Below are 12,189 nucleotides of genomic sequence, written 5' to 3' on the forward strand. Positions count from 1 at the left end.
CTAAACTGAACCCTTTCTCCTCCGAGTTGCTCTTTCTTCGGGTGTGTTTATCACAGCAACAGAAATGACACTAGACCATCCTACACTTTCCAGATCACCATCCTACACTTTCTAGATCGGCTCAGCTCTAGTACCAAATTCTCAGAGATAAAATGAAATCGGCTGGTTTTCTGACATGAGCACCTTCCCTGAGTGCTACCAAATCCACAGCGTATTATCGTTTCCCACATAGATAGTACTATATCTCACGATGGTATTATTTGCACCCATGTGTGTATCTTATATCTCACGTGGGGGCGGTAGAGTGGCTAGCTGCACTTGCCTGACTCCAGGGACAGGTGGCGGTCACATCTCCAGAAAACATAGGAAAGAAGGGAAATTGGACCCATGAGAGACCGCATCCTCCCGCGACCCCATCGCCTTGAGCTGCATCGGGAAGGAACGCCCTTGCCTGCCTTCTAGAACCCCTTTGCTAGGCTGCAAAGCAACCTGCCACAGGCAGGGCGGAAAAGTCGGCTGCAGAAACAGCATGACCGTTGCGCAGGCGCAGCCCATAGCCTTCAGGAAGCCACTTCCTGCCTGGTTTCCTAGCAACAGGGAAGCGTTGTTGACATCCACAGAAACTGCAGCTTAGGCTTGAGAGTGGAGCTGTCCCACAGGCGCGATGGTAAATCGGGTTCTTATCTGGAAGGGCAGAGTGGGGAGACCCATGTGCACAGCTGTCCTGGGAGGGTCTCACCATTTACTGGATGGCAGCTGGAAGGGACGCTATTGAGAAACGGGAGGTGCTGAGATGAATCCGGGAGCCAGGAAAGTTTGCAAAGAGAGATGAAGGCAGTGGAGAAAGAAAGAGCATAGGCTGAGAAAGAATGGGACCGGGAGAACAAGAAAATGGGAAGGGGGTTGGGGGGTGAGCAACAAACAAAGGGGGAAGAGAAGAAAATCGGGAGGGAGGGGTGAGGAATGGAGAGAGAAAGGAGGAGGAGAGAGAAAGGGGGGAAGATGCTACCATAACTTCGCCTGCACAGAAAAGGAAGGGGGGAGGGAGAGAAAAAGGTAAAGGGAAAAAGAAGAGAAGGAAGGGAATGGGAGAGAAAGAAATGAAGGGAAAGGAGTGAAGAAAAAGGAAAGGGAAAGGAGAGGAGGGGAGAGGAGAGAAGAGGCGGGACAGGGGTGTCCTGGGAACCCGGGGGGGGGGGAGTGCAGTAGGGGTCTGAGAGTCAGAAGAGAACCACCTTGGAGGAGAGGAAAGGTCAGTGAGGAGCAGAGAATGGAGAGGAGCAATGGAGGCAGAGAGGAGGGGGTCCATGGCTTTGAGGAGTTGTACACTCCCCTAAGACAATCAGAACTGTGCTAGTGTATGGATATTCTGTGCCAGACATAAGGAGAGCAAGAAATGTCAAATGTCAGAGATATACTCCAAGAAAAAATGTCTACATTTACTAGGCTTTGGGTTTTCTTGGTTGGTTGGTTGGTTGGGAGGTTTTCGTTTTTGTTTTGTTTGTGTGTGTGGTTTGTTTTTTGTTTTTTTGTTGGGTTTTTTTGGGGTTTTTTTTGTTTTTTTTATTTTGATGTTGTTTGGTTTTTTGTTTTTGTTTTTGGTGGGGGTTTTTTGGTGTTTTTTGTTTTGTTTTGTTTTGGTGTTTTTTGTTTTGTTTTGTTTTGGTGTTTTTTTGTTTTGTTTGGTTTTGTTTTGGTGTTTTATTTGGTTTTGGTTTTGTCCCTGGCTGCGTATGGGACAAAACAAGTCCGTGGCACTATCAGATTCTTACTATTGTGGTCACTGGCAATGTCTCATTTTCCTTTCCAGAGGACACCTCAGGCTCAGAGCTTTTGTGGCACTGGAATGTAAAAATATGCTGTCTTCCTCTGTTTTTACAGTCCCTCTTGTTTGTGACAGGGAAACAGTTTTTATCCTGTGGTAGCAATGGTAGGTCTCCTCGGCAGATGGCATTTCTCCAAACTTTGGTCTATGGTGTAGTTTAAAGAACATAGTAAACTAAGTGTTAATAGTGTCCGTCGAGAGGAAAGTCACGAATCCAGCAAGGGAAAGACAAGGAAGGTGCTCACTCACATCCACAGTGAGTGCCAAAGGAAGCCTGTCTCCGGCTGAAGTAATGTAACGTTCACTTGTGAGATGTTGGGAAAGAAAATGATAGAATAGATTCTCATCACAAAACTTCCAGGCCAAGTGGGCCATGGTAACATCTGTCTGGAGTCCCAGCACTCAGGAGTCTGAGGCAGGAGAATTGCTGCAAGTTCAAGACCAGACTGAGCTATAGAGTGTGAAATCCTATCTTAAAAAAAAGAAAGAAAGAGAGATAGAGAGATAGATAGATAGATAGATAGATAGGTAGATAGGTAGATAGATAGACCGATCTATCTATCTCTATGAGGCTGGGGAGAGAGATCATTGGTTAACAGCACTAAGTCCTCTTGCAGAGGGCCCAGGTTCAATCCCCAGCGCCCCCTGGTATCTCACAACTGTCTGTAACTTCACGTCTAGGTGATCTGACGCCCTCTTCTGGCCTCTGCTGGCCCTAGGCACGCACATGGTGCTCACACAACACATGCAGACAAGCATCCATACATACAAAATAATAAAATAGATTTTTAAAAGAAATGTAAATACTCACAATGTGCTGTTGGGAATTAGACAGCACAGGGAGCAGAGTGGTTTTATTCACAGTCAGGTCCAAAAGGTGAGCATAAAGCCCACCTGTGAGTCCCAAACACAGACATTCACAGCCCAACATCCAGCTGAAGCCAAGACACGACCAGGGGACCCCAGCACCCTGCAGTAGAATGCCCTTTGTAAGTTTGGTCACCAGAATGAACCCCCAATGGGGGTAACAGAAGTGACTAAGGTGTCTCAGAAAGGGCAGCTTTTGGGCACTTGGAGGATACGGTGATGACCTATAAATATTTAAAAGCTATGACATATGAAAAGTTTTTTGTAAGTATGCAAATGGGGGCTGTTGAAAGATGGCCTGTAGCTTTCTGGGCAATGTAAAAACAAACAAACAAACAAACAAATAAACACTACCCTTCTAGCAAATAAGAACACGCAAGCTTTAGGGATCCCCCGTGAGACTGTCTTCACCGGGGCTGAAGCCTGGCAGTCTATCTAGGTTATATGCAAGCTGGGACTTCTTACACAGTCCCCATAAGAGATCTAAGTTCCAAGCCTACCCTTTAAACACCCAAGCGTATTGTCCCCATCTCTCAGTTAAGGAAATAGGTGACTAGGTGTGTTCCCAGATATTCTCTGTAGAGTTGATGTGACCATGGACACCCTCCTAGTTAATGCCCTGATCTCTTGCAGACAGAAGTGGAGGAAACCCTCAAGAGAATCCAGAGCCACAAAGGGGTCATCGGAACGATGGTGGTCAATGCAGAAGGTAACTCTTGCCACAGGCTGACTGGGCTTGACACACAGAGACAATCCATTTACTGTGTCAAGAGTGACGACATTTACATTAGATTCTGAGCTTAACACCATGTTTTGCCTGTGCCAGTTATTCATCAGACATCTATTGGATACCTACTGTATACCAATCACTTAAGAGCTGGGGCCACAGAGACACTGTCTACCTACTGTATACCAATCACTTAAGAGCTGGGGCCACAGAGACATTGTCTAAGACACACACACACACACACACACACACACACACACACACAAACACAACATCTTCTTCAGAAAGGGTCAGGGTTAGTGTTAGGGATACTCTGGTAATTAACATCACTTTGGGAGGGCCAGCAAAGCTCTCTTATTGAAGAAATTATGTGATTGGTAGTTTGGTTTGGGCCTAATGTTATAAAGGCGACAGTACAGAGAGAGTTCCAACCTTCATTCTAAATTAACAGTTTCCTTTATCATATGAAAAAAAAAAAAACCCAAAAACAAAAACACAAAACAAAACAAAAAAACCTCTTAAAATCTATTTTAATAATATTTTAGTTTATTATTTGAAAAGTTCAGATGTGTATATAATGTATCTTGGTCATATCTCTTCCCCATTTCCCCCTACTCCAAGTCTTCCTAGGACCCTCCGACACAAGAATTCATTTTAATAACATTTCAGGAATAGTCTTGTAAATAATGGGCGGGAAGGAACAATACATTGCCAGCTATGAAATGTGGATGCTGGTCCCGGACCCACACTGTCTGAACCATTCGCATCTGCACACTGAGACGGCAAAGAGGAATCAGTGGGTAGAGGTGCTTGCTGCCATGCCTGAAGACCCGAGATTTATCCCCAGTGGCCAAGTGCCAGAAAGAGATAACTGGGTAACTGATTCCAACGACTCATCCCGACTTCCACATACACACACGTACAGGAGGGACACGTGCACACTTGCACTCAAGCATCTATCTATCCATCCCTCCCCTCCCAAAAAAGAAGACAGCATAGCATTTTCTCTGCCTACCTTTCTCTCTATGATCTGTCACAGTGACAACCTCTTAAAGGTTCCTGCTCATCCCTTTGCTAATCCGGGCATCTATAAAAGTGAGAGGTGACAAAAATTCCATAGCATCCTCTGAAATAAGAGTAGTCACCTTGGGGGTTGGGGATTTAGCTCAGTGGTAGAGCGCTTGCCTAGGAAGCGCAAGGCCCTGGGTTCGGTCCCCAGCTCCGAAAAAAAGAACTAAAAAAAAAAAAAGAAAAGAGTAGTCACCTTGAATAATCATTTGGAAAACATTCGACTTGTTTCATAAAGTGAGAAATAACCCTGCAAGCAGTGATTGGGTCTGAGCCCAAGGAACGAGGAAGGAAGGGCTAGGATCATCTGTGCAGGAAATGAAAAGCCGGACCACGTATTTCCAGGAAGTGGTCGACTCTTGGTGTAGCCCTTAGTTAAATGGGTTCTGCTTCCACGTATCTGCTCCCTGGTTTCGCACCCTGACTTACACGAGCTACACGTGTGACTTAGCAGAGGTGCCTTGTGAGTTTCCTTTAGCCACGACAACAAATACCACACACTTATTGGCTTTGGTGGGAAAGTTCTTGCTGTGCAAGCATGAAGACCTGATCCTCAGAACCCATGTGTAAAGGGAGATGTGATGGTTTGTATATGCTTGGCCCAGGGAGAGGCACTATGAGGAGGTAAGGCCTTGTTGGAGTGGGCGTGGCCTCGTTGGAGTGGGCGTGGCCTCGTTGGAGTGGGTGTGGCCTTGTTGGAGTTGGTGTCACTGTGGGCTTTGCTTTAAGACCCTCATCCTAGCTGACTGGAAGCCAGTCTTCTGCTACCAGCCTTAAGATGAAGATGTAGAACTCTCAGCTCCTCCTGCCCCATGCCTGCCTGGATGCTGCCATGTTCCTGCCTTGATGATAATGGACTGAACCTCTGAACCTGTAAGCCGGCCCCAATTAAATGTTGTCCTAATGAGAGTTGCCTTGGTCATGGCCTCTGTCTACAGCAGTAAAACCCTAAGACAGTAGGTGTAACAGTCATGTCCCTGGAATTCCAGTATTTGAGGAAGAGGAGACAGGGGTTTCCCTAGGGCTCCCCGGCCAGGCAGCCAGATGAGTTTGCAAGGCCCGAGTTCTCTGAGATAGAGTTTCAGTAAAATTAAGGTAAAATTGATAAAGATCCCAATGTGAGCCTCTGGCCTACATATGTCTGGCCTACACATGTTTGTCTGTCGTGTGCAGACAAACACACGTGTACACCGCACACTGATAAAAACCTTCTACAGGATGTCTCTACCTGGCAGGTTGAAACTGAGGCCAGCATGTCACTGGGTCACAGTCTTTCTGAGGACTCTATGGCTGGAGGCTTCCTGACCTCTTACCAGTGTCTTGGAGGTAGTAAAGTCATTGATTATCACCCTACCATAGCAGGTCACTCTACAGACAGGTTACCCTGCTATACCTATGAGGGCCTGCCCTTACCCAGTGTGGCTTCATTTTAACTGCTTGCCTCTACAGAGAACCCATTTCCAAACAGGCTCATCTTCTGAAGCTTAGGGTGGACATAAATTCCAAAGAGCACCTCAATCCAGTATAGTCTCCTGTGGTACCCAGGCCAAGGCTGCTAACGTGTTTCACTGCAATGCCTTAATCTAAAGCACCCAAGGGGGTGAGGTGCATTCGGTGTCTGACCATCACGCAATTAGCGGGGAGAAAAGATTTGGATCCAGGACCAAAGGCAGGGGATGAAGTAACAGGAAACGTTTCTTGGATCATTTATACAGCCAGGTGCAAACAAGTACTCCAAAACCGTGGGTGGAGAGGGGCTGGGGATGTCCCCCGTTGGTAGAGTGCCTGCCTCCCATGAGTGAAGCCTTGGGTCCGATTGAATAAATAGCATGGTGGGACATGTTTGTAACCCCAGAACTGGGGAAGTGGAATCAGGAGTTCAAGGTCATCCTCAGCTACATAGAAAGTTTGAGGCCAACCTAAGGTGTGTGATGCCCTACCCTGCCCTGCCCCCCACCCCCAAAAATGCATGAGAAGAGTGAGGAGGGAAAGGGTCAAATGTTAGAGTGACTCTCCCCAAGTAGCAAAATCAGAAGTAAAGTTTGCTCTCCTGTACTACTTGGTGATAATTTCTCTGGGTTTCTTGTTTGAAAGCAACAACAGCAGCAGCAACAACAAAATGGTATGTTTTGCTACCATTAGCTTTTCTCTAACTTCAACTAGGATAATATTATATCAGGATTCGGGGCACTTTCTAAGGGTTGTGGAAACTTGGTTGAAGTCAAATTAACGTTCTCCCCCAAAAATATAAGCAAGGGGCTTATTTTGGTGGTGAGATGGTTAATGACCAGAGCATGACCAGGGGTGTTTCCTGATGCACATGGTGTAAGCTGTGTGACCTGAGTCTAGCAAAACACTCAAGTGCCCTCAAGTGTAGCCGGAGGCGGCTTTGATTACAGTTCAGCTTCACGGCCCTGTAGAAGTCCTGGGCAGTTACCCAGGACACTGTTGTCACCCTCTTGTTCTCTGCCAGGGACTGCTGATGGAAACTAGTCAACAGTGCGTTAACATCATTGTCAGCTTGCCTTTGTGGTTAATTAAGTAGGCCTACCATGTCTATTCATTTAGAGGGCATCATATGCCAGGTTGTGTAGTAAGCCTTTGGTTTGTTACTAAGATGCGGCTTCCTATGTAAGATGAGCAAGAGGACGGCTCTGATTGGTTGGTTCCAAGTGGTCGAGGTTTAGATGACAGTGGACTCTTTATTGACTTTAGTTTCCCATTTGGAAGAATGTTCACTGTAATACCAATAAGTAAACATCTACCTCCCGACCTCCCAAAGCTGTCACACATCCTTTTACACACAAACTTTTATGTGCAGGCTTTTGACTTTGAGTATCCTTGACATATCTAACAATTCACCATCTGAATATCATTCGATTCTTGTCAGCCATCCAGCTGACTCCTTTTCTTCTGACACGCAGTCTACCCACCAAAGCAAACACCGCAGACCAAGCTAATGACCCAGCTTCCTGGGACCGCAGATTTCATATTTCAGATGCCATAAATCCAACACTATCAAATTTTAAAATGTTCATGTGTTTCATTCAGTGAGCTCCAGTTTGGAAACAACTCCTTCCAAAACAAATGAATATGCAACGACAGGTTATGTGGCCTTGTGGGTAGAAGTCTCGGACTGGGAACAGCCCGAATGCCTGTCAGGAGGACATGTAGGTTACAGGTACAAGGCAGACCCTCACTACCTCTTAGACAGGATAGCCTTACGTTTTCTAGATCAGTTTCCCAAAGGTCTTAAGTGAAAATATTAGGGTTCTATTAAAGACTATACACACAAATATACATTCTTGAAGCAAGGTGGTGAACTGCCTGTCATTATATAAAAAAAAAAACCATAGAGAACAAAGCAGTAGTCAGTATTTCCTGATTGTTTCCACAGTCAGATCCATGTATACTCTTAAATATGGAAGACAGACAGAGGGCAAGGCTGAGAAGACACCCTCCCTCCTGGTAGAGTGTTTACCTTGTAAACATGAGGCTTTGATTTCCAACTCCCAGCACCACAGAAAGAAAGAGAGGGGAGAGAAGAGAAGGAAAGGAAGGAAGGAAAGAAGGAAGGAAGGAGAGGGATGGAGGGAAGGAGAGGGTTAAACATAGATTACAGTAATCGTGAGTGACTATTCAAAGTAATTTTCAATCACTTTTTGAGTATTCCTGGATGGCTGTGTAAAAGACTAGGACTTATGATTGTCTCTCGGGAAGGAAGTGGTTGAGGCCAATAGGATGGCTCAATGGTAGAGTGCTTTCCTCGAAAGCAGAAGTTACTAAGTTTGATTCCCAGTAGATATGGTTGTGCTCACTTATAATCCCAGCACTGGAGAGGTACAGCCAGGAGGATAACTGGGTTTGTTGCCCAGCTGATACACCCTAACTCATGAGCTCTGGGGCCAGTGAAACACTACCTTAATTTTAACTGGTACAAAGCAAGAAACCACTAAAGACTTCTTGGTTTTGGTTGGTTGGTTGGTTGGTTGGTCAGTTGGTTGGTTGGTTGGTTGGTTGGTTGGTTGGTTGGTTGGTTGGTTGGTCAGTTGGTCAGTCTGGAGAGCTGGGGACAGGAGCCAAGGTCTTACATATGTTAGGCAGACACTTTGCCACTGAGATGAATTCCCAGCCCCAACCTCCTTACTGTCTGCTTTTGAGAGTGAAAGCATCCTATTCTCACAGTTGTGCACGTGTTACTCAGAAAGGTGGGCTCTGTTATTTATTGACCTAAACTATGGACAGACAACTGAAACAGCCTAAGCCTCTGATTCACAGTCTTGTCATCTACGCGTTGAAGAACTTATTTGGGTTCTATTTCTTATCCTGATCCTGAGCCATTCAGACTTCAATGGTTGTCCATGTTTAAGATATAAAGCAAAACTGCCCATCCAAAAGTTCTGTGTAGACTTAGGTGCCTGCTACACCACTGTCCCCCACTGGCTGTAGATGCTTTGTGACTTCTTGGCTGTGAAAAACAGACTTCCCTCTGGGGAAAGTGACCAAGAACTAAAAGGACAGAAATTATGGTTTTGTGTGATACCTCATCGACAGAATAGGTTGCCCTGTGAATGATGAAAACCCCCTTTTCCTCCTCCTCCCCCTCCTCCTCCTCCTCTTCCTCCTCCTCCTCCTGCTCCTCCTCCCCCATTCCTCCTACTCCCCCTTCCTCCTCCTCCTCCTGCTCCTCCTCCTCCTGCTCCTCCTCCCCCATATCTCCTCCTCCCCCTTCCTCCTCCCCCTCCTCCTCCTCCTCTTCATGCTCCTCCTCCCCCTTCCTCCTCCTCCTCCTCCTGCTCCTCCTCCCCCATTCCTCCTCCTCCTCCCCTTCCTCCTCCTCCTCTTCCTTCTGCTCCTCCCCCTTCCTCCTCCTCCTCCTGCTCCTGCTCCTCCTCTTCCTCCTCTTCTATTCTGTTCAGGAGATGGAAATTTAGTCTGTTTTAAAATCAAGACTGACAGTCTCCCAGAGTTCCAGAGTTTCAGGAAGACTGATAAAACTCTACAGTGGTGATACTTTAGTTTTGAAAAACGCACATCATCAGTATTAGTTTCTGCAACTATGTTTTCTAAAGAAAAACCCAAGCTCCTCTTTGGATTTTTATTGACTGGCCCTAATCCAGGTGCTTAAGGAATCTGACTACATTCTGATACAGACTCTTGTCATTATGTGTCCCTCCCTTAAGTGAAGGCACACTCTGAAATGGAATCCCTAGAGTTTCTGCCTGTGTGGTAGTTCTCGCCATGAAGGTTATCTTCGATCAGATATAACACGCACAAAGCACCTAACCTGGTCCTGCATAAGAGACACTGATGCTGGGTGGCCCAACCAGGGCTCAATGGCCTTGAACTGAATCGACTCAGACTTGCATATTTGTCTGGCTTGAATCTTTTAATTAAATCAATATGTTTTAATATCATATAATACAGCAACAGAGTGAACAAGAGGCTAAATTTAATAATGTTTAAATAGAAAATAAGCACAAGCCAGGGACACCTACCCAGAAAAGTCATTCTCCTCGATACCTTATTGTTCTAACATAAAATTTAAGGTTTGCAAAACACTTTAGGAGGAGTTAGAGATTTTGCAACACCCCTTCTGGATAGACTCCCTGGTTTAGGCAGTGTTGTTCCTTGGTGGCTCTTCTTTCAAGGAAGCAGAAAAATTCCATGTTACTGACCATGTATTTCATAAGTGGGATGCCTTGAGAATGCATATGCATATATATGTATATGTATATGTATATGTATATGTATATGTATATGTATATGTATATGTGTATGTGTATGTGTATGTGTATGTATATGTATATGTATATGTACATGTATATGTAATCAATTAACAGCTTCCAGATCATTTATGCATGAAATATTCACCACACATTCACTATTAAAAATGTAAAATACCAAATGTCCAAGCAATGCACTGATCTTATTATAACATATACATATGATAGGAGTGATGAACAGTAATGTCCACGGCATTATCAACAAGGGAAGCTGGAGAGCTCTCACTTAAACGATGGGAAGCCACAGTCGAACCTGCGAACACCACCTGACTCAACTATATTTAAAAGCCCGCATAGAGACAAAAAGATGACAGGACAAATAGTAACAACCTAAAATTGATGCCAGCTGGTAACAGCCACCATCCGTCTTTCCACCTTTTGCAAGGATGAGTGACTCCCAGTAGATTTCGCACTACACATATATGCTGCCTTTACCACCGGGAAAAAATAACCCCAAATTAAATCTTCCACAGGCATTCCAATCCGAACAACCCTGGACAACTCCACAACGGTTCAGTATGCGGGTCTCCTCCACCAGCTGACCATGAAGGCTAAGAGTACAGTCAGGGACATTGACCCCCAGAATGACCTGACTTTTCTTAGGATCAGATCGAAGAAACACGAAATCATGGTAGCCCCAGGTAACGGGACACGTAGCTTCCTCCTTAAAATGCTTCTCCGTTTTGCTGGCTTAAAGCCTTGTTTCAAAGACTGGGGGATTGTGGGATCTTGGCGGAGATGTGGATCTTAATATGTAACTCGAAGTACAAAGCTCTTTGATTGCAAAGACAAAGTTTGATTCAGAAGGGCCAAACTCAAAAGTGGTATGAAATTACCAAAATAACTTGGCCTTTGAACAAGCTGAATTTTACCCCCCTACACTTACTAGTTATCAAGACGGATGATGGAAACACAGCACATGGACTTTGTGCATAGTGGCAGAAATGGCCTATCCTGGGACTAAAGTAGGAGGTATATCAAAAGCCTATCAAGTGTAACCTCCCTGGGAGGTGAATGCGGCCAGCTGGTCTACTGGAAGACACAGCCACAGGGTCACTTCCTTGGGGGAATTGTGTTCCCAGTGTTTCTGAATAACTGTATTAGTCACAAGCCCAGCAGATAGCATGTTATCACATCAGATGAACAGTTAAAGTTTTATGTTACTGCACATGAACACTGCTTGCTGAATGTTTATCCAAATTAGCCATGCCCAGGGACAACAAACAAATGAGGTCAGGAGTGCTGTGCCAAGTCTGGGTGCTTTAAACTTTTCCAGTGTGTCATGGGAATTCTGGTGTGGAGTCAGCTGAAGCGTTTGAGGGAATATGAGTGAGTTAACCTCATGTTTCTCCCTAGATAAGGAATATCTTCTGATTGTCATTCAGAACCCATGTGAGTAGACCTGCTGTGGCCAACCCTGTTCTCGTCGATACCTGGAGGCCCTTCCCTCCTCTAATCCATGATATTGTACCCTGATTGAGTCCAGAGATGTGCTCTCCTGTTTGGACAATGGAACTGCTCTACACAATTCCCTAGTCCCTTTGGCTGTGTTGTGGTACTTTTGCTGTATAATAAACAAATTCTGCTATTACGTCCCTGTTTTTATATATAACACACACACACACACACACACACACACACACACACACACAAATTAAAAGCAACAATAACTACAGTATCCCTTGTTCCAGGTTAAAACGAACAGAAGGAAACAGAGTGGTTTTCAAGAGAGGAAATAACTGCAGCTCCATAGCTTTGTCCTTCACAGAATCCCTCCAGCTGCTTCCTCTGTTACACCTGACTAAGGGGACCAAGAGTAGATGTTGGGCAATGCTGTATATGCCACAAGACTGAGGATAACTCCCGAGAATTTTGTCTTTATTAAATATTTAAAGCATTCTCTAAATGCACTTAAT

At 45.2% G+C, this 12,189-nt stretch overlaps 1 protein-coding gene across 2 annotated transcripts; it reads left to right on the top strand.

Moving 5' to 3' along the window:
• Positions 1 to 314: 314 nt before the first annotated feature.
• On the top strand, positions 315 to 11,864 carry Dynlrb2 (dynein light chain roadblock-type 2). Of its 2 annotated transcripts, NM_001108451.1 has the most exons (4): positions 613 to 667; positions 3,326 to 3,401; positions 10,747 to 10,914; positions 11,630 to 11,863. In NM_001108451.1, exons 1-4 carry the CDS (start codon positions 665 to 667, stop codon positions 11,671 to 11,673), a joined length of 291 nt encoding a protein of 96 aa, NP_001101921.1. In that variant the 5' UTR covers positions 613 to 664; the 3' UTR covers positions 11,674 to 11,863. The 2 variants fall into 2 exon arrangements, with proteins under 2 accessions (XP_063134212.1, NP_001101921.1); XM_063278142.1 differs by having other exon boundaries at positions 315 to 667; positions 10,747 to 11,864.
• Positions 11,865 to 12,189: the final 325 nt, after the last annotated feature.

The sequence above is a fragment of the Rattus norvegicus genome, chromosome 19 (assembly GCF_036323735.1).
Source record: "Rattus norvegicus strain BN/NHsdMcwi chromosome 19, GRCr8, whole genome shotgun sequence".
Taxonomy (NCBI): domain Eukaryota; kingdom Metazoa; phylum Chordata; class Mammalia; order Rodentia; family Muridae; genus Rattus; species Rattus norvegicus.

Coding starts and splice junctions, on each gene's coding strand:
- Dynlrb2 (XM_063278142.1), top strand. Junction 3,402..10,746: donor GATGGTGGTCAATGCAGAAG/GTAACTCTTGCC, acceptor AATCTTCCACAG/GCATTCCAATCCGAACAACC.